The 22,371-nt window shown below is 47.2% G+C and overlaps 2 protein-coding genes across 3 annotated transcripts in view; one reads left to right on the top strand and one right to left on the bottom strand.

Moving 5' to 3' along the window:
- RETREG3 (reticulophagy regulator family member 3) overlaps positions 1–15,961 on the bottom strand; it is a 29,677-nt gene extending 13,716 nt beyond the window's left edge. The window contains exon 1 of one of the 2 annotated variants that reach the window (XM_001162621.7): positions 15,543–15,961. In XM_001162621.7, the coding sequence (XP_001162621.1) occupies positions 15,543–15,781 (239 nt within the window). In that variant the 5' untranslated portion in view covers positions 15,782–15,961. Of the gene's footprint in view, positions 1–2,864; positions 2,960–15,542 lie in introns of those variants that run through there. The other variant, XM_016931781.4, reaches the window with a different exon arrangement.
- On the top strand, positions 15,904–21,700 carry TUBG1 (tubulin gamma 1). The gene is given in 11 exon segments (NM_001280021.1): positions 15,904–16,242; positions 16,564–16,676; positions 16,879–17,046; positions 18,531–18,599; positions 18,883–18,962; positions 19,403–19,529; positions 20,109–20,195; positions 20,311–20,460; positions 20,722–20,874; positions 20,958–21,119; positions 21,306–21,700. Coding segments are annotated over 11 exon segments (1,356 nt in total). The 5' UTR covers positions 15,904–16,193; the 3' UTR covers positions 21,504–21,700.
- Positions 21,701–22,371: the final 671 nt, after the last annotated feature.

Genomic DNA, 22,371 nt, shown 5'->3' with positions numbered 1-22,371 from the left:
ACACCATGAACAAATGAGATTTATCCCAAGACTGCAAGGGCGGTTTAACATACAAAAAAATCAGTAAGTGTAAGGCATCACATCAATAAGGTAAAGGAAAAGCTAGTTCTTATTTGAAGGAATCAACCATAAAAACATTTTGAGGCCAGGCGTGGTGGTTCAAGCCTGTAATCCCAGCACTTTGGGAGGCAGAGGCGGGCGGATCTTGAGGTCAGGAGATCGAGACCATCCTGGTTAATATGGTGAAACCCTGTCTCTACTAAAAATACAAAAAAATTAGCTGGGCATGGTGGCGGGCGCCTGTAGTCCCAGCTGCTCGGGAGGCTGAGACGAGAATGGCGTGAACCTGGGAGGCGGAGCTTGCAGTGAGCCAAGATCGCGCCACTGCACTCCAGCCTGGGCGACAGAGCAAGACTCTGTCTCAAAAAAAAAAAAAAAAAAAAAATTGAACAATCTGAGAAATCTGACATTGAGAACACATCTAATGATACTAAAGAATTTTTTCTTTTAGATGCTAAGTGTTAAGGTAGTTATTTTTTTCAGATCTATTTTGGTTTAATATTAAATGAGGAAATTCAGAAACACAGATTAGTACAGATAGCATAAATGCTACACTCTGGGTCATTTTTTCCCTTTTTTCCCCCTAAGTAACATGTGATGTGAACATGAACTATAGAGCCCTGGCCAGGTGTGGTGGCTCATGCCTGTAATCCCAGCACTTTGGGAGGCTGAGGCAGGCAGACTGCTTGAGCTCAGGAGCTCGAGACAAGCCTCGGCAACATGGGGAAACACCATCTCTAAAAACAAATACAAAAAATGAGCTGAGCATGGTGGCGCGCTTGCGGTCCCAGTTACCTGGGGGACTGCGACACAAGAATTGCTAGCCTCGGAGGTAGAGGTTGCAGTGAGCGGAGATCGCACCACTGCACCTCCAGCCTGGGTAGCGGAGTGAGATTCTGGTCTCAAAAAAACAAATATTGGAGCCAATATGAAAATCATGTATAGATTAGGACAGAATATAAATAGCATTTCACAGTATTCCGAAAAGACTAGGCATGGTGGCTGAAGCCTGTAATTCCAACACTTTGGGAGGCCAAGGTGGGCAGATCACCTGAGGTTAGGAGTTCAAAACCAGCCTGGACAACATGGCGAAACCCTGTCTCTACTAAAAGTACAAAAATTAGCCAGGTGCAGTGGCGTGCCTGTAGTCCCAGCTACTCGGGAGGGTGAGGCAGAAGAATCGCCTGAACCTGGGAGGTGGAGGTTGCAGTGAGCTGAGATCGCGCCACTGTACTCCAGACTGGGAGACAAAGCAAGACTCCATTTCAAAATAAAGGCTGGGCGCGGTGGCTCATGCCTGTAATCCCAGCACTTTGGGAGGCTGAGGCAGGCAGATCACGAGGTCAAGAGATCGAGACCATCCTGGCCAACATGGTGAAACCCCGTCTCTACTAAAAATACAAAAAAAATTAGCTGGACGTGGTGGTGCATGCATGTAGTCCCAGCTACTCGGGAGGCTGAGGCAGGAGAATCGCTTCAACCAGAAGGTGGAGGTTGCAGTGAGCCAAGATCGCGCCATTGCACTCCAGCCTGGGCAACAAGAGTGAAACTCCGTCTCAAAAAAAAAAAAAAAAAAAAGTAAAAAAAAAAATCTACAAACAAAATGTAAAGTTCCTCAGGCCAGTCCCCCATTTATGTATGTATATTCAAATGTACAGCCGGATAAACGTATGTATGTATGTATGTATTTATTTATTTTGAGACGGAGTTCCACTCTGTCGCCCAGCCTGGAGTGCAGTAGCGCAATCTCAGTTCACTGCAACCTCTGCCTCCCAGGTTCAAGCAATTCTCCTGCCTCAGCCTCCCATGTAGCTGGGATTACAGGTGTGAGGCATGACACCTGGCCATAATTTTTAAAAATAACATTTTAAAATCATACAAAGAATGAGGGATGGACGGCAACAAGAACTCAGAAATCCAGTCACCAATGACAACCCTATTTCTTTCTTTCTTTTTTTTTTTTTGAGACGGAGTCTCTCTCTTGGTCGCCCAGGCTGGAGTGCAATGGCACGATCTCCGCTCACTGAAACCTCCACCTCCCAGATTCAAGAGATTGATTCTCCCTGCCTCAGCGCGCTGAGGCAGGAGGATTGGTTGGTTAAGTCCAGGAGGTTGAGGCAGCAGTGAACGTGTTCACGCCACTGCACCCCAGGCTGGGCAACAGGGCAAGGCCCTGTCTAAGAAAAAAAAAAAAATCATTAAGAAAAAATAGATTGTGAGCCTACAGTAGGTAGAAGGAGTAACAGGCTATCACAGTCCCCAAACTGAATAATTCATGTGTGAATTTCCAGAGTTGACTATATTTGCAGTTGTTTTTGCCAAGTTGGAAAGTTCTCATGCTCATTATCGTTGCCGAAAAATGTTTTCGGCCGGGTGCAACGGCTTACACCTATAATCCCAACACTTTGGGAGGCTGAGGTGGGAGGATGGCTTGAGCCCAGGAGTTCGAGACCAGCCTGGACAATATAGTGAGACCCTGTCTCTATTTAAAAAAAAAAAAAAAATTAGCCGGGTATGGTGATGCAAACCTGTAGTCCCAGCTACTCGGGAGGCTTGCTTGAGCCTGAGAGGTTGAGGCCCCAGTGAGCCGTGGTTGTGCCACTGCACTCCAGCCTGGCTGACAAATCTGAGACCCTTTCTCAAAAAAAAAAAAAAAAAAAAAAAAAGAAAAGAAATAAAAATGTTTTAGTTTTTTTCTTATTACACTGTTATATCTGCTTGTGAGTTTTTTGGCCCGCATGAATAGACATTGCAGGACTAAACGAATGCAGAGGAATCCTCCCTTTTTTTCCTCCATTCCTTACCCACACCATCTCTAAAGTACTTCATCTTCAATTACATCTTGTCCATCCACATAGTTGCAAAGCTTGTTTTACCGCTTGACTTCTAGGTTACATCTCTAAAATGACAAGTATAATGTGACCTTATTATATACAAAATACATCAATCTGATGTTGATACTCCCTTTTATTTAGGAATTTTGTGTTGAGGGCTGGAAGGAAAGGAGAAGCACACACTTATCTATACCATTTTATATTTGATAAACCTGTAAGAGAACATTAATATTAATTACCTGGTTGCCTTGGAGGGGTCAACTCTAGTTCTTTGAGGTGATCTGTCTATTAAGTTTTGCTGTTTGGAAGAATTTTTTTTTTTTTTTTTTTTTTTGAGATAAGAGTCTGGCTGTCACCCAGGCTGAAGTGCAATGGCGCCATCTTGGCTCACTGCAACCTCTGCCTCCTGGGTTCAAGCAATTCTCCTGTCCCAGTCTCCCAAGTAACTGAGATTACAGGTGCCCTCACCATGCCCAGCTAATTTTTAAATTTTTTAAATAGAGACAAGGTTTCACCATGTTGGCTAGGCTGGTCTCAAACTCCTGATCTCAAGTGATCCGCCCGCCTCGGCCTCCCAAAGTACTGGGATTAGAGGCATGAGCCGCTGTACCTGGCCAGAAGAATCTATTTTTTCTTTTTTTTTTTTTTTTTGAGACGGAGTCTTAGCTCTGTCGCCAGGCTAGAGTGCAGTAGCGTGATCTTGGCTCACTGCAACCTCTGCCTCCCAGGTTCAAGCAATTCTCCTGCCTCAGCCTCCTGAGTAGCTGGGATTACAGGCATGCACCACCCCGCCCAGCTAATTTTTGTATTTTTAGTAGAGACGGGGTTTCACCATGTTAGCCAGGATGATCTCGATCTCCTGACCTTGTGATCCACCCACCTCGGCATCCCAAAGTGCTGGGATTACAGGAATGAGCCACCGCGCCCAGCCAGAATCTATTTTGTGTATGTATATATATATATATATATATATATATTTATATATATATATATTTCGTATATATATTTTTGTGTATATATATTTTGTGTATATATATATATATATATATTTTTTTTTTTTTTGAGATAGAGTCTCACTCTGTCACCCAGGCTAGAGTGCAGTGGCACAGATCTCCACTCACTTCAACCTCCGCCTCCAGGGTTCAAGTAATACTCCTGCCTCAGCCTCCTAAGTAGCTGGGGTTAAGGTGTGCGCCACTGCGCCCAGCTAATTTTTGTATTTTTAGTAGAGACGGAGTTTCGTCTTGTTGGCCAGGCTGGTCTCGAATCCCTGATCTCAAGTGATCAGCTCGCCTCAGCCTCCCAAAATGTTGGGATTACAGGCATAAGCCACCGCGCCTGGCCAAGAAACGTTATTTTATACCACAAAGAAAACTCTTCTTCCTCTGAAGTTTTTTTTTTTTTTGAGACGGAGTCTCGCTCTGTTGCCCAGGCTGGAGTACAGTGGTGCGATCTCGGCTCACTGCAAGCTCCATCTCTCGGGTTCATGCCATTCTCCTGCCTCAGCCTCCCGAGTAGCTGGGACTACAGGCGCCCGCCACCACGCCCGGCTAATTTTTTGTATTTTTAGTAGAGACGGGGTTTTACCATGTTAGCTAGGATTGTCTCGATCTCCTGACCTCGTGATCCACCCGCCTCAGCCTCCCAAAGTGCTGGGATTACAGACGTGAGCCACCGCACCCGGCCTCTTCCTCTGAAGTTATTATTGTGGCTTGTTCCAAAAAAAGATAAATCTGGGACTAAAATTGATTTATGGACAAGGATTAATCTTGTTATGGAAGATGCTCACAATTTTAGCCTTCAAGACCCAGAAAATATACCCTTTATGAAACTATTGGCTTATCTTCATCTGCAGGATGAAATCCCATTACCCCCCGTCATAAAAGGGCCTTCATGATCTGGATCCTGCCTCTCTCCCCACACTGATTCCCTCCCTTTGTTTTTTATATTTCAGTTTTATCAAACTACTTGCAATTCCTTAAGTATCTTACTAGATTGGTGTTTTCCCTATCTGAATGTCTTCTCTCTCTTACCACACCTTTTGGCCCCACTTCCTTAACATTTATCTTGCAAATCACAGCTTAGATATCTTCCTGTTTGTTATTATTACCTGTCACGTTATATCGTGAACACAAACACACATGAATTTACTTGAGAGTAAAGTTTGTGTCTTATTTTTTTCTGTAACTGGGCTTCTTACCACAAGGCCTTGGCATGTAACAGGTACTCGGCATGTAACAGGTACTCAAAGGTATGTTGAATTGAGTTGAAGCATAGCTTCTAAGAATGGAAGGTAAGGGCTGTAACAAGCAATTTAAATAGTCCAGGTCTTAGAAAACAGTCTTTTTTTTTTTAACGTTTACCAGTTTATTATAAGGGATATGTTTTTATTGCCATCATCTCTGGAAAACCAACCTTCTTAGGAGAGCTTAATATCCTTTCCCTACCCTAGTTTCTATTTGTGTTAGTAATCGTGCTCTGGGAAGGGGAAATTGCCAACAGTCTGGCAAGCCTCCCTAGAGAGCCCTTTCAAGTACTCTGGAGAAAACAGCGATGCCATGTGCTGCTGCTGGGGAAGGGAAGCAGCAGCACTGGGGAGCAAGAAACCCTAGAGCTCTTCTCCTTGGCCTTGTTAAATGTGCTTGTTTGTTGGGATGATGCACTGGCTTTAGAGAGAAGATCAATGGCCTGAGGCAGCTCTAGAGGCTTATTTCTGTTAAGCTGCTTTTATTCTTTAATCTTACATATAGTCACAGTATCCTTTAGGTGGTAGGCTGGAAAAATTGAAATAGGGTTGTCGGCTGGGCACAGTGGCTCATGCCTATAATCCTAGCACTTTGGGAGCCTTAGGTGGGTGGATAACCTGAGATCGGGAGTTTGAGACCAGCCTAGCTAACATGGAGAAACCCCATGTCTATTAAAAATACAAAATTAGCTGGGCGTGGTGGTGTATGCCTGTAATCTCAGCTACTCAGGAGGCTGAGGCAGGACAATCGCTTGAACCCAGGAGGCAGAGGTTGCAGTGAGCTGAGATTGTGCCATTGCATTCCAGCCTGGGTGACAGAGTAAGGCTCCGTCTCAAAAAAAAAAAAAAAAAATTATACAACTAACATGAATTCATGTTTATCGAAAAAAAAGTACAGGCATGGTGGCTCACGTCTGTAATCCCAGCACTTTGGGAAGCCAAGGCAGGTGGATCACCTGAGGTCAGGAGTTCGAGACAAGCCTGGCCAACATGGTGAAACCCTGTCTCTACTAAAAACACAAAAAAATTAGCTGGGTGTGGTGGCACATGCCTGGGCAACAAGAGCAAAACTCAAAAACAAACAAAAAAACCAGGTGGATTACCTGAGGTCAGGAGTTTGAGACCAGCCTGGCCAACACGGTGAAACCCCGTCTCTACTAAAAATACAAAAAATTAGCTGGGCATAGTGGCGGGCACCTGTAATCCCAGCTACTCAACAGGCTGAGGTGGGATGACAGCTTGAGTCCGGGAAACTGAGGTTGCAGCGAGCCGTTATCGTGCCACTGTACCCCAGCCTGGGTGACAGAGCGAGACCCTATCTCAAAAAACAAAAAAGCAAAACAGAAAAAACCACCTAAACACTAACAAATTGGTTTGTGGGAAAAAAAAGAGTTTAAAAAAAAACAACAAATAAAACCACACACAACAGGCCACATGTGGTACCTAAAGCCTGTAATCCCAATACTTCGGGAGGCTGAGGCAGGAGGATCACTTGAGTCAAAGAGTTTGAGACCAGCTTAGGCAACACAGCAAGACCTCATCTCTACTGAAAAGAAAAACATTAGCTAGGTGTGGTGGTGCACGCTTGTACTCCCATTTACTTGGGAAGCTGAGGTGGGAGGATTGCTAGAGCCAGAAGGTTGAGGTTGCAGTGAGCTCTGATTGTGCCACTGCACTCCAGCTTGGGAGACAGAGCAAGACCCTGTCTCGAAAAGAAAAAAAAAAGTATCATTTATGATTTATAAGAAAACTGGAAATGTGAACACTGACTAGAATCATTAATTTTTTGCATGCGATAATGATGGCAGATGTTTCTTAAAGTCTCTTTTTCAGAAAAATACACTGAAATACCTAGATTAAATGATATGACACATCAATAATTTGTGTCAAACAATAAGGAAGACGTAGAAAAGAACTGGGGTATGGAAGACACAAAATTGGCCAGGAATTGAAAAAAATAATATTATGTACATGGTGGCACACAATATTATTCTGCCTACTTACACGTTTTAAGCTTTCCATAATAAAATATTTTTAAAATGATCCATTATCCACATATGTACTCTAAAAAATGTGAAGACAGGCTATTCTCTTCATTAAAAAATTCACATATAAAAACACTATGGTTTTAAAACTTTTTCACATAATACATAGACAATTAGCCTGGTGTGGTGATGAACTCCTGCGGTCTCATCAGCCATGAGGTGGATTGATCACTTGAGCTCAGGAGTTCCAGGGTACAGTGAGCCATGATCACACCACTGCAATCTAGCCTGGGTGACAGAGTGAAACCTTGTCTCAAAAAAAACAATGAATGGGCCAGGCGCAGTGGCTCAAACCTGTAATTCCAGCACTTTGGGAGGCTGAAGCAGGTAGATCACTTGACATCAGGAGTTCAAGACCAGCCTGGCCAACATGGTGAAACCCCATCTCTACCTAAAAATACAAAAATTAGCTAGGCATGGTGGCGGGTGCCCGTAATCCCAGCTACTCAGGAGGCTGAGGCAGGAGAACTGCTTGAATCCGGGAGGCGGAGGTTGCAGTGAGCTGAGATTGTGCCACTGCACTCCAGCCTGGGCAACACAGGAAGACTCCATCTCAAATAAAATAAAATAAACTAAGACGGTGGCTCAAGCCTGTAATCCCAACACTTTGGGAGGCTGAGGCAGGCAGATCACGAGGTCAGGAGATCGAGACCATCCTGGCTAACACGGTGAAACCCTGGCTCTACTAAAAATACAAAAAATTAGCCGGGAGTGGTGGTGGGCGCCTGGAGTCCCAGCTACTCGGGAGGCTGAGGCAGGAGAATGGCGGGAACCTGAGAGGCGGAGCTTGCAGTGAGCCGAGATCGCGCCACTGCACTCCAGCCTGGGCAACAGACAGGGCAAGACTCTCTCAAAAAAAAAAAAAGAAAAGAAAAATAAACGAAAAATAAACTAAGAAGTTTCCAACTTTTTTTTTTTTTTTTTTGAGACGGAGTCTTGCTCTTGTTGCCCAGGCTGGAGTGCAGTGGCGCGATCTTGGGTCACCACAACCTCTGCCTCCCAGGTTCAACGGATTCTCCTGCCTCAGCCTCCCAAGGTAGCTGGGATTACAGGCATGCGCCACCATGCCCGGCTGATTTTGCATTTTTAGTAGAGATGGGGTTTCTCCATTGTTGGTCAGGCTGGTCTTGAATTCCCGACCTTAGGTGACCTGCCTGCCACGGCCTCCCAAAGTGCTGAGAATTATAGGCATGAGCCACTGCGTCCAGCCGAAAGTTTCCAATTTTTTGATGTAATAAAAGCTGAACTATACATCACTGAGCATGTTACTGGGTCAAATGCATTAACTATTTTAAACAAATAGCTTTATTGGTCGGGCACCGTAGCTCACACCTGTAATCCCAGCCTTTGGGAGGCCGAGGCAGGTGGGTCACTTGAGGTCAAGAGTTCAAGACCACTTTGGCCAACATGGTGAAACTCCATCTCTACTAAAAATACAAAAATCAGCCAAGACATGGTGGTGCACGCCGGTAGTCCCAGCTACTTGGGAGGCTGAGGCAGGAGAACTGCTTGAATCTGGGAGGCAGAGGTTGCAGTGAGCTGAGATCACGCCACTGCACTCCAGTCTGGGCCACAGAGTAAGACTCCGTTTCAAAAACAAAAAAAGGTAAGAAAATAGCTTTATTGAGATAATGGTTTGTATACGATAAAATTCTCTTTCAATTCATCTGCCAGCAGCAGAGATGAAAAAAAAATCACAATGCTGTACGACTAATAGCCTTATGTAATTTCAGAACATTTTCATCACTCCAAAAGAAACCCATACCCATTAGTATTCTTTCTCCATTTCCCCCAGCCCTGGAAAAGCTTCTTAAGTGGCTTAAAATATGTTACCAAACTACTTGCTAGAAAGGCTGTCCAATTTATGTTCCTATCAGCCATATGCCCATTTTTCCATATTTTCCCCAGAATTAATTATGATCATTAAAAATACTTAAGGCCAGGTGTGGCGGCTCACACCTGTAATCCCAGCACTTTGGGAGGCCAAGGTGGGTGGACTGCTGGAGCCCAGGAGTTCAAGACCAGCCTGGGCAACATGGTGAAACCCTGTTTCTACGAAAAATACAAAACAATTAGCCAGGTGTGGTGACACACACCTGTAGTCCCCACTACCTGAGAGGCTGAGGTGGGAGGACGGCTTGAGCCCAGAGGTTGAGGTTGCAATAAGCCATGATCACACCACTGCTCTCGAGCCTGGGCGACAGTCAGATCCTGTCCCCCGCCAAAAAAAAAACTTAAGATAGAAATTAGTAAATAATTTCCATTTACATATATTTGAATTCTTTTCTTATTTGTGAGAGTGAAATTTTATATATCCATTGATTTTTTTTTTCCCCTTTTGTGAACTGTCCCTCCACTTTGTCAGGGACTAAAATCCAATTAAATGATCAGTCTAAATAAAATATCCCTGGAATAGCAATTGGTGTCCAGAAACATCGTGAGAAATTCCAGAACCAAACATAAACTTTTGTGATTAACTATACCATGGAGCCTCACTATTAGTACCAGTAAATTAAAGTTTGCTATAATCATAAATAATGACCACATGTCTATTTTCAAAGACATGATTTCTAGGTTCCTTTGTTATTACAGATTAAGATTGTCTCAAGGGCACTTCAAAACAAAGCATCCCATTCTACAGGGACAGAAAGCCTGTTACTGTACAGCACTTGTGACCGCCTGGTTAATGAGCCCAAGTCACCGGTAAATTCAAAGGAAAAATTAACCCAACCTATATTATGCAGTGACAGTTGTTGCTTGCAAAAAAACCAGAAATGAAATCAGCTAGCTGCTAACAGTGGAGAGAAAGCACTCAACCATACAATTAGGGCAGATAAAAACTAAAGGTAAAGAGAGGGGAAGTAAATAAACCAAGGCATCCTTGGGAGTCTTCTCGGCTCACAGAGACAAGAACCCTACAAAGACTATCATCAGGAACATTCGCTCAACAGATTTCATTAGAAATCTGATGTGTAGCCGGGCGCGGTGGCTCACGCCTGTAATCCCAGCACTTTGGGAGGCCGAGGCGGGCGGATCACGAGGTCAGGAGATTGAGACCATCCTGGCTAAAACGGTGAAACCCGGTCTCTACTAATAATACAAAAAATTAGGTGGGCATGGTGGCGGGCGCCTGTAGTCCCAGCTACTCGGGAGGCTGAGGCAGGAGATTGGCGTGAACCCGGGAGGCGGAGCTTGCAGTGAGCCGAGATCGCGCCACTGCACTCCAGCCTGGGCGACAGAGCGAGACTCCATCTCAAAAAAAAAAAAAGAAAAGAAATCAGATGTGTAGATTTTTTTTAACAGAACAAATATCTCTACTTAAATGGGCTCCCCATCTTCCATTTCTTGTTTCTATTATTTTTTACTCAAATCCTAACCTTCTAACTCAGAATTGCTGTATATCCTTAATCACTTTTTTGGGTCATTTTTATTTATTTATTTTTTTGGGGGGGCGGACAAAGATACAATTTTTACATTTCATTTGTGAAATAACAAATTCTATAATAACCTCCTAGAAATACAGTATGGTTCACTGAGACTTGTGACTGCAAAAAGCAGATCCCAACAGAGATCTCTACTTGGTACTCAGCTTGTGGACTGCTCCAAAACAATATTCCTAATTCATAGACTATGTAGATTCACAGATTGTTAAAAACCACAAAGCAGTCAAGGTGCAGTGGGTCATGCCTGTAATCCTAGCACTTTAGGAGACCAAGCCGGGAGGGCTGTTAGAGATGAGGAGTTTGAGACCAGCCTGGGCAACATATTAAGATTCTGTCTCTACAAAAGTTTTGCAAATAGGCTGGGCCCAGTGGCATGTGCCTCTAGTCCCAGCTACTTGGAAGACTGAGGCAAGAGGACTGCTGGAGCCCAGGAGGTAGAGGCTGCAGTGAGCTATGATTGTGCCACTGCACTCCAGCCTGGGCAACAGAGGGAGACCCTGTCCCCCCCCAACAACCCCCGATTCCCCAGCAAAAAAAAAAAAAAAAAAACCGAAAGAGCTCAGCAGTTATGTAGGCCTCCTTGAACTATCTCTTCATGTTAGGTGGGAGAGGGAGCTTGGAGTTCACACATTTCCAGTGTTCATTTACCCTCCTCTGATCTCAGAGTACAAGTCAAACCAAAAAGTTACCCAAACCTGTTCTTTTCTGATCCTGTCAGGATACATGCTTGTTTACTCTCATATTCTTCCCCCAAATCACTCATTCACAGATGAGGTTGAGACTAATGAAAACACAAGCTATTGGAAGTAACGGCCTGACATTTCTATTATTATCCTAGAGACAATAACAGATCAGTGACCAGAAGTAATCTAGGCTGGAAGACCTCTGATATGGCCACCATAAATTCTCTGGTACCTGAAAAAAAAAAAGTGTGAAAACCTTGGAATACTATGGTGACAAGGTATCTACATCTATCTCCATCTTTTTTTTTTTTTTAAGATGTAAGAGGGCATATTCACAGTTACAGCAAAATATGACTGAGGATACAAAACACTGAAAATTAAGAGCTACCTACCTGAATTCTGATTTTTTTTTTGTACTCCTATCTCCTAATACCTCAAAATGCATAAAAATCTCAGTTAATGATATGTCATTTTTGTCCCATTATTCAATACAATAAAAGAGAAACTAAATATTTCAGATTTGATTTTTCTGACTTGAGCTAATGATCCTCCTCCCTTTCTTAAACATTTAAAATGTTTGTTAACTGAACAGTTACTCTTCCACATTTCTAAGCGAAATGTCAACACTCATACTCAATATGACACTACTAGAATGTGAAGCCCAAATTTCATTTTAAATCTCTAATTACCTACCAAGGAAGCTCATTTCCCCAAACAATTCTGTGAACTCCAATGCCAGACTATCCAAGTTTCTGGGGACTTAACAGTATCTGTGCCTTTCACAGGTAGGAGTCCTCTCCAGAAATGGCATACCCAACTGTTCTTTTAGTCTCAAGAGTCACATTGTCGGCCAGGCACAGTGGCTCACGCCTGTAATCCCAGCACTTTGGGAGACCGAGGTGGGTGGATCACCTGAGGTCAGGAGTTCAAGACCAGCCTGGCCAACATGGTGAAACTCCACCCTACAAAAATACAAAAATTAGCCAGACGTGATGGTGGGTGCCTGTAATCCCAGCTACTCGGGAGGCTGGGGTGGGAGAATCGCTTGAACTTAGGAGGTGGAAGTTGCAGTGAGCCAAGATCACGCCATTGCACCCCAGCCTGGGTGACAGAGCGAGACTCCATCTCAAAAAAAAAAAAAAAAAGTCACATCCTCATTTTGTTGTCTCTCTCCTGCACCTTCTTAAAATGTGATGGGACTGTAACAAGAGTAACTGTGTTCTGGATACACAACAGACAAGCTACTGGGAAATGCCAAAGATAAAGACCAATCACAGCAATGCTTTAAGAGACCCAGAGTACAAAAGGGGTTCTAAGTGAGCCTCTAAACATAGCATGTTAATAAGCTTAAGTAAACACTGGTAGAGGCCAGCAAATTAAAGCTAGCTGTAACATCTAAAGATATGTCCCAGTCACAGCAGCTCTTTTATGTGCAGACCTCAACCTCACATTCTGCTTCAGAAACCTCTCTCAGACAAGCGGCAGACGAAAGGTCCCCTCCTCGCAGATCACGAGGTCAGGAGATTGAGACCATCCTGGCTAACACGGTGAAATCCCGTCTCTACTAAAAAAAAATACAAAAAATTAGCCGGGCGTGGTGGCGCGTGCCTGTAATCCCAGCTACTCGGGAGGCTGAGTCAGGAGAATGGCGTGAACCCGGGAGGCGGAGCTTGCAGTGGGCCGAGATGGCGCCACTGCACTCCAGCCTGGGCGACAGAGCGAGACTCCATCTCAAAAAACAAAAATTAATTTAAAAAAAAAGGTCCCCTCCTCAAAAAGAACAGCATACATGCTACTAATTCATTTGCATTCATAAATCTTTGGTTTAAAAATCCATTTAAGGCCCGGTACAGTGCAGTGGCTCACACCTGTAATCCCAGCACATCGGGAGGCTGAGACAGGTGGATTGCTTTGAGGTCAGGAGTTTGAGACGAGCCTGGGCAACCTGGCAAAACTGTCTCTACAAAAAAATACAAAAATTAGCCAGGCATTGGTGGCGCATGCCTGTAATCCCAGCTGCTCGGGAGGCTGAGGCAGGAGAATCGCTTGAACCTGGGAGGAGGAGGTTGTAGTGAGCCGAGATCGTGCCATTGCACTCCAGCCTGGGCAACAAGAGCCAAACTGTCTCAAAACAAAAATAAGTAAACCCTGATAAAGTGTTTTTTTCCATCAGGCAGTCATACCTTGATACAAATTGGTTTAATGAGGCCCAGCCTTCTTGCTAGAGATACCAAAACCACTGTGGGAAATGTTTTGACTGGATAAAACACTCTTCAGTGAGGTGCTATAGTGAAGATTTCTACAGAGAGCAATGGGAATCAGTACCTAGGGGTCAAGGAAGAAGCACTTGGCTGGGCACGGTGGCTCATGCCTATAATCCCAGCACTCTGGGAGCCCAAGGCAGGAGGATCACCAGAGCCTAGGAGTTCGAGACCAGCCTGGGCAATATAGTGAGACCCTGTCTCCACAAAAAATTTAAAAAATTAGCCAAGCATGATGATGTGCACCTCTGGTCCCAGCTACTGTGGAGGCTGAGGTGGGAAGACTGCTTGAGCCCAGGAAGTGGAAGTTTCAATGAGCCAAGATCATACCACTGCACTCCAGCCTGGGTGATAGAGCAAGACCTTGTCTCAAAAAAAAAAAAAAAAAAAAAAAAAAAAAAAAAGGCCAGGCGCAGTGGCTCACGCCTGTAATCCCAGCACTTTGGGAGGCCGAGGCAGGCAGATCACCTGACCTCGGGAGTTCGAGACCAGCCTGACCAACATGGAGAAACCCCATCTCTACTAAAAAAATACAAAATTAGCCGGTTGTGGTGGTTCATGCCTGTAATCCCAGCTACTTGGGGGGCTGAGGCAGGGGAAATGCTTGAATCTGGGAGGCGGAGGTTGCAGTGAGCCGAGATCACGCCATTGCACTCCAGCCTGGGCAATAAGAGTGAAACTCTGTCTTAAAAAAAAAAAAAAAAAAGGGAAAAAGCACTACCAAAAATAAATGAAGAACGTGGTAGGAAAAGTTTACCATCGAGTTTGCTAAAGGCTCTGGAAGCCACAAATGCCAGAGACTACTGTGACACCTTTAACTGGGTCTCTTTCAAACTGGGAGAGGATTAGCTTAATAGCTGAACACTGTTTTCGGGTCAATGAACTTGGAATTATTTGTTCTGCTTCAGCTCACTGAAAATCTTTCAGATAAAGGATAATAAATGTTTTGATTTTAAAACCAATTTTAAGGGGAAAGCTATTTTTAGCAAAAACACATTTAAAAAACACACATATTTTGTTGTTTCAGGCTTATCCAGAATAGTCTTAATCCATTCAGCAGCAGAAAGCCCCCTATAATCCAGTTCCCTTGGAACCTCCTCCATTACAAATAAATCCAAAATTATGGTTGGTAGATCCTATGAAGTCCTAGGTCCACTTCAGGTGATGACAACTGAGAGAAGCAGCAGTTCCATTTTCACAGAGCATGACACACACAAATAAAGCATATTTACAGTGCTACTTTTCCAGCTCAGGAAAACTCACACACAGTATTAGACATCAATTTCCTTGCCTATAAACCATGGCTAAGGATGCCTCTCTAATTCCTTGGAACAGGGAGGAGTTACAATCACAGGTGGCTTTGACACGCGTGAAATCTCCGTCATCATTTCCTAACTGTTCTTTAAAAGCTTGTAATTTTCTTTCAATTTTCAGCTTTGGGGGCTCACACTGACGCTCAGACTTCATAAACTTCCTTCCTAGATATATAACATGCTAATTCATGCGAATCGCTCAAGCTTGTTTTATAATCACACCTATGGATACCTTTGCAAGACTTCACGCCTCTACTCCAACAATAAACTACTAAAACCTCTGGAAACAATCTAGAACTTGCACTTGAGCAGACACGAGAAAGGAAGTGATGGCTTTAAAGGGACGCAGCTTTGTCGGGCTCAAAAGAGGCGCCCTCGCTCACTCTTGAGCGGCTCAAGATGTTACCAGAAGCTCCCGCCAGATGTGCGGGGCGGGGGTGCGGGCACAGGTAAGGCAGAGAAGATGGGTGGACGGCCCTGGGAAGAACTGGGGTGCCGAAGCCTGCAGGCGGGATGGAGTGGAAGGAGGTGAGGCAAAATTAGGCAAGTACAGGAAGGAGCCAGTGCAGCGAAGAAAACAGGGCAAGCGAGAAGTAGAGCCCTAGAGGAACCAACGAATTCGGGACTCGGAGGGTTTCCGAGGGTCCAGTTCTCTCACCAGAAAGCCGCGTTCAGCCCCAGGCACCACAGAGCGCTCCTAGCTGGCCGCTCCCACACCAGGGCTGCCTGCACCCGACTCAGCAGAGGCTCGTAAGGCCCCAGCACCTCCACCAGGGCCCGCTGCGCCGCCTCAACCTGCTGGTCCCGCTCCCAGGAGCCTGACACATCTCGGCGGCCCCTGAAAGTCGACCCCGAAGCCGGGCCTGGGGTCGTGGGAACCCCTTCGGCCTCAGCCATCTCCCCGCGGCAGCCACAACATCCGGGGCCGTGGCCCGACAGTCACAATAACAGCAACTGCGCAGATGCGCGATTCGGCGGGGGAGGTGGCTTCGCACCACAGCGCGCATGCGCGCAGGCGCAAGCAGGCGCCCACCCAGAGGGGAGGGAGGACGCCGTACCCCGCCCTCGCTGAGGCGCGGAGCCGGATCCGGAGGCGCCGAGCCGGATCCGGAGCTGCGCACGCGCAATCTGCATGAACGAAGGCCAGTGCTTAAAGACCTGCCATTCATTGCCAGAACTCGGTTCTCATTGGAGCGGAGGAAGTTCGTGGGTGGAGCTGGTTGTTTGGCGCCTGCGTCTTGCGGCGAGCGGGCTGGCGTGCGGCGCCGTTGCGGGCGGGAGCGGCTGCAACGCCGGTGCCTGAGGAGCGATGCCGAGGGAAATCATCACCCTACAGTTGGGCCAGTGCGGCAATCAGAGTGAGCGAAACTCCGGCCCCTCAGCTAGCCAGGTTCCTTAGGGTCAATGGGATCTCGCTGTGGGATCCTGGACTCCATCTGTCCTTGCCAGAATCGTAGTTCTCTGAAAGGCGAGACATCCCTGACCCAGTGTCCACTTGCCCAACCCCGAGGGGCCCTCCCCTGCCCAGTCCCTGGCGTACAGTCCTTTCCTCAGACACGGGAGAGTCCTGCGGCTTGACTTCTTATCCCTGGACGCAGGCGCCCAGTCCCCCGGCTCCTGATTGGAACCTGCCCGGACCTAGATATCTTCTTTCTCCACTGCCCGCCCCTTCCCCCCAGTTGGGTTCGAGTTCTGGAAACAGCTGTGCGCCGAGCATGGTATCAGCCCCGAGGGCATCGTGGAGGAGTTCGCCACCGAGGGCACTGACCGCAAGGACGTCTTTTTCTACCAGGTGCCCCCAGCGACTTGGCCGGGGGCGGCAGTGGCCCAAGGGGGCGGAAGGGAAGGGAGTGGCCTGGTACTGGGAACCCCGCTGGGCAGTAGGGCCAGGCGGCTGGCTTGAGGAGGGAGGGCCGGAGGGAGCCAGAGTTGGGAGGACTTCGGACTTGGGCCGCCCTAGCTGATTGGGCCCCCTCCTGGACTCCCCTTGACAGGCAGACGATGAGCACTACATCCCCCGGGCCGTGCTGCTGGACTTGGAACCCCGGGTGATCCACTCCATCCTCAACTCCCCCTATGCCAAGCTCTACAACCCAGAGAACATCTACCTGTCGGAACATGGAGGAGGAGCTGGCAACAACTGGGCCAGCGGATTCTCCCAGGTCGTTTCCTATTCCCTGGCAGGGCCCACAACTCGCTGGGTAGGGACAGGCTCTATGACGTCCCGAAGAGAGGGGAAACCGGATCAGGGATGTATGAATGCTGGAGGGAGAGACCTGGCTGCAGGGAGTGGACTATGTAATATTGTCAAGCGCCTACACTAGCTAATGCAGTGTGCCAGGTCATTCTAAGTGCTTTACATATATTAATTTTTCTAAATCTCCCAACAACCCTAGAAGTAAGTACTACAGGTCCACAGTCCCTTATCTGCCTTTCCAGGATCCAGAAAGCCATGAAACCAAAGGACATTTCATAACTAGTTTATCAGCAAAAACAAATTTCAATGAAGACAGGCTGTTTTATAGTTTCTTTTTTTTAATTTTTATTTATGTATTTTTTTTGAGACGGAGTCTCACTCTGTCGCCCAGGCTGGAGTGCAGTGGCACGCTCTCAGCTCACTGCAACCTCTGCTGCCCGGGTTCAAGCGATTCTCCTGCCTCAGCCTCCCGAGTAGCTGGGATTACAGGTGCTTGCCATCACGCCTGGCTAATTTTTGTATTTTTAGTGGAGACGGGGTTTTACTGTGTTAGCCAGGGTGGTCTTGATCTCCTGACCTCGTGATCCACCTGCCTTGGCCTCCCAAAGTGCTGGGATTGCAGGCGTGAACCGCCATGCCCGGCCCTATAGTTTCTATCCAACTTACTGTCATTAGTGATGCCTTTTATTACAGAAATACTAATATATTTGATTAACGTGCTTCTGATTAAATAAAAATTCCCACTGGAATTTTATTTAATATATAGTATATATACCATAATACCTTTCTAAAATCTGAAATATTTTGAATTCCAAAACATAACTGGCCCCAACACTGTTAGATAAGGGTATATGGACCTGTATTATTACCTTCATTGTACAGATGAGGAAACTGAGGCATAGAGCAATTAAATAAGCTGCCCAGAGCTACATAGAAGTAGAGTTAATGGGCCAGGCGTGGTGGCTCACGCCTGTAATCCTAGCACTTTGGGAGGCCAAGGCAGGCAGATCACCTGAGGTCAGGAGTTCAAGACCAGCCTAGCCAACATGGTGAAACTCTGATTCTACTAAAAATACAAAAAATAGCTGGGCATGGTGGCATGCGCCTATAATCCCAGCTACTGGGGAGGCTGAGGCAGGAGAATCGCTTGAACCCAGGAGACGGAGATTGCCATGAGCCAAGATCGCGCCACTGCACTCCAGCCTGGGAGAAAGAGAGAGACTCCGTCTCAAAAAAAAATAGAGCTAATGTATGAACCCAGGTAGTCTGGGTGTAGAGTGCTTTCTTGTAACCACTGCACCATACTGCCTCTCAATGTAGATAAAAGCAGGTAGCTATGCTCCATAAAAGGACTTCTGGGTGCTATAAGGAGAATTGAGGGTGGCTTTTCTGAGGTCAGAGACCTCCCATGGTTCTGTCCCACTCTGACCCTCCCCTATGTCTGTACAGGGAGAAAAGATCCATGAGGACATTTTTGACATCATAGACCGGGAGGCAGATGGTAGTGACAGTCTAGAGGTAAGTGTCCCAGGAATGCTGGTAGGAGCCGACATGGGCAAGGCTTGGCAGCACCCTCTAGAAGCGACCTGTTATGAACAAGACCCACTCATGTACCCTTTGCACTGGACAGAAGCTATCAGGCCTTGCCGGAAACAAGGCAGTTGCCTAAGCTGTATAAGTGAGGGGACTGGATGGGAAGCAAGGGCTCGGGAAAATGGGAGTCCTAAAAAACTATGAGATGGGTCTAGTTTGACATCCTGCCACTAGATACCTGTACACTGACTGCCCCTTCCCCATGCAGGGCTTTGTGCTGTGTCACTCCATTGCTGGGGGGACAGGCTCTGGACTGGGTTCCTACCTCTTAGAACGGCTGAATGACAGGTAAGTTTGTGTTTGGGGATTAGGAAAGGTCTCCAACTTGGCTTCCTAAATGACTAGGGGACCCAGCAGATATAACTCCATATTTGCTGGAACAGGAAAGAGTTCTTATATTCCCTCCTATAGAGAGGAAAATGAAGTTACAATGACTGAGAACCCCATCACACTCCCAGTAGTGGGAACTGGAGCCTAGAACCTGAGCCCTGGATGAAAGTCGAGGGAGTGTGGCCAGGTATCAATTTGGAAGCCCAGAGTCTAAGATGTCTCTGCCCTTCCCCCTGTAGGGCTACAGACTTCCAAAAGTCAAGGCTCCCTTCTCTACTGATCTGACCCCATCCCAGTTTCGCCATCAAGATTTATCTGCTTCTGGACAGTTGTTAGGGAGCGCCATGTTCACCAGGCCTTCAGTCTGTTGCCCTGATCCTTTCCCCAACCCCCACCAGGTATCCTAAGAAGCTGGTGCAGACATACTCAGTGTTTCCCAACCAGGACGAGATGAGCGATGTGGTGGTCCAGCCTTACAACTCACTCCTCACACTCAAGAGGCTGACGCAGAATGCAGACTGTGTGGTGAGTCCTGGATTCTACCTCTCCCAACTCTCAACACCCCATACCCACTCGAGTCTATTAAATCATTTTCACGTATTTAAAAAAAATCCATTTTAGCCAGGTGCAGTGGCTCATGACTGTAATCCCAGCACTTTGGGAGGCCAAGGTCGTTGGATCGTTTGAGTTTAGGAGTTCGAGACCAGCCTGGGCAACATGGCGAAACCCCATCTCTACTAAAAATACAAAAATTAGTTGGGAGTGGTGATATGTGCAGAAGGATCACTTGAGCCTCAGAGGCAGAGGCTGCAGTGAGCTGAGATCATGTCACTGACTGCACTCCAGCCGGGGTGACAAAGTGAAACCCTGTCTCAAAAAACAAGAACAAAAAAAAAAACTGTTTAAATAATTAAGATGAAAAGAAAAATTTAAAAATCCATTTTGAGCTCTCCTTTGCCCTAGGTCAGTGCAAATCCCTTTCCAGTGAGTCTTTCTGGCCATGAAGCTCAAAGGAAATTAAGCTTCAGAGCCTAGGGTCAGGCAGAGCTCCTGTTTTTTCCTATCCCCATTGATCTGATCTATGATCCTCTTCTGTCCCCCCAGGTGGTGCTGGACAACACAGCCCTGAACCGGATTGCCACAGACCGCCTGCACATCCAGAACCCATCCTTCTCCCAGATCAACCAGCTGGTGGGCCCCCACTCCTGGACTCCTTTGGACTTGAAGCCCTCCTTGTTGGAGGGTCATTTGGGGAAGGGAGGTCCCACACAGGCTGAGGCCCATAACATGGCACGCCTGTCCCCAGGTGTCTACCATCATGTCGGCCAGCACCACCACCCTGCGCTACCCCGGCTACATGAACAATGACCTCATCGGCCTCATCGCCTCGCTCATTCCCACCCCACGGCTCCACTTCCTCATGACCGGCTACACCCCGCTCACTACGGACCAGTCAGTAAGAGCAGCCTTCAGTGTCCCAGGCCAGGCCGGCCCTGGGCCCAACAGGCCCTGTCCTAGCTTTTCTCTCTTCCCCACTGCCCCAGGAGCTACCCTTTGCGGACCCCAAGGCGCTGCGCTCAGGGACTGGCACAGAGCGGGCGACTTTCTTGCTGACTTGCTCTCCACCCTCCTTCTGCCTTTGGCTTCTGCCAAAGAGAAGCCAAAGGGGGACTGTGCCCTGAGCGCCGGCCGGGTCCCTGTCTCACTGTCCTATCAGGTGGCCAGTGTGAGGAAGACCACGGTCCTGGATGTCATGAGGCGGCTGCTGCAGCCCAAGAACGTGATGGTGTCCACAGGCCGAGACCGCCAGACCAACCACTGCTACATCGCCATCCTCAACATCATCCAGGGAGAGGTGGACCCCACCCAGGTAGGGGAGGCCCCTTCATCCCGCACCCTGGACCTGCAGGGGTAGAGGAGAGGCCACCTCCACTGCTCCTGTGCCCACCCCAGGTCCACAAGAGCCTGCAGAGGATCCGGGAACGCAAGTTGGCCAACTTCATCCCGTGGGGCCCCGCCAGCATCCAGGTGGCCCTGTCGAGGAAGTCTCCCTACCTGCCCTCGGCCCACCGGGTCAGCGGGCTCATGATGGCCAACCACACCAGCATCTCCTCGGTGAGTCTCAAAGTTTGCACCTTTTTTCCCTGAATCAGTTTCCTGACTATACCTCACCTCTCTGCATCTGCTGGCCCTGCTTCTAGCTTTTTTGCTGTGGGCATAGCCCAGCCTTGGTTCCCCAGCTTTCTGGGCCACATTATTCTTTGAAGTTCTTTGTAACCCCTGTTTTCTGCACACCCCAAGCTCTTCGAGAGAACCTGTCGCCAATATGACAAGCTGCGTAAGCGGGAGGCCTTCCTGGAGCAGTTCCGCAAGGAGGACATGTTCAAGGACAACTTTGATGAGATGGACACATCCAGGGAGATTGTGCAGCAGCTCATCGATGAGTACCATGCGGCCACACGGCCAGACTACATCTCCTGGGGCACCCAGGAGCAGTGAGTCCCCCAGGACAGGGACCCTCATCTGCCTTACTGGTTGGCCCAGGCCCTGCCTGACTGACCACCCCCTCAGAGCACAGATCAGGGACCTCACTCATCTCTTTCTCATATACATGCACTCTCTGTTGGCCTGCAAACACATTTACTTCTCCTCTTATGAGACTATTTATCTTTAATAAAGCACTGGATATAAATCAAGTCACTGCTCCCTTTAAAGCCTTTGGGTTCTGGAGATGCGGTGGGGGGATGCCTGTTCTTTCTCCATCATTCTGACAGGGTCCTCACCCACTTCCAGCATCTTCAATTCTGAACCAACAGCTTCCCCTAGGTTTTTCCTCTGCCTAGTTTTGGAGAACGCTGGTGGGGTTTGACCCACCTGAAATTCCTTTCCAGGGTAAAAAGGCCCAGAGATATTACTTTGTTCTCTGTCTGACCCTTTCTGGGTCCCCGTTCCCTCCCACCCTCACTGTATCAGGTGAATATTCACCAGCCTCATGTTTCCACATCAGAGTGTCTGATTAATCACAACCTGAGGCCCAAGGCCACCACCACTGCCACTAGGCCATGAACAAGCAATGGAGTCCAACCCAATACCTTTAAGCTTCTAGCAAGCAGTCCAGGAGAGCCGCTCGTTTCAGGCAGTTGGAGTCTAGCAGCATCAAGTCAGCGACCAAATCTAAAACGTAGACTGTAAGCAGGATCATAAGTGGTTCCATAGCTAAGGCACCATAATTCTCTTCTCTAGTGGTTGCCAGTAATTTAAATGGCCACTGCCTTCTACTTCTGGTGGAAGATTGCAGGGAGGTAGTACATAGGGGCCTAAGTCTTCAGGATTGTTTTTTTTTTTTTTTGAGATAGGGTCTTGCTCT

This window comes from Pan troglodytes, chromosome 19 (genome assembly GCF_028858775.2).
Source record: "Pan troglodytes isolate AG18354 chromosome 19, NHGRI_mPanTro3-v2.0_pri, whole genome shotgun sequence".
Lineage (NCBI taxonomy): Eukaryota > Metazoa > Chordata > Mammalia > Primates > Hominidae > Pan > Pan troglodytes.
The sequence above is the reverse complement of the archived record's forward strand: the minus strand, read 5'-3'. Positions and strand labels throughout refer to the sequence as shown.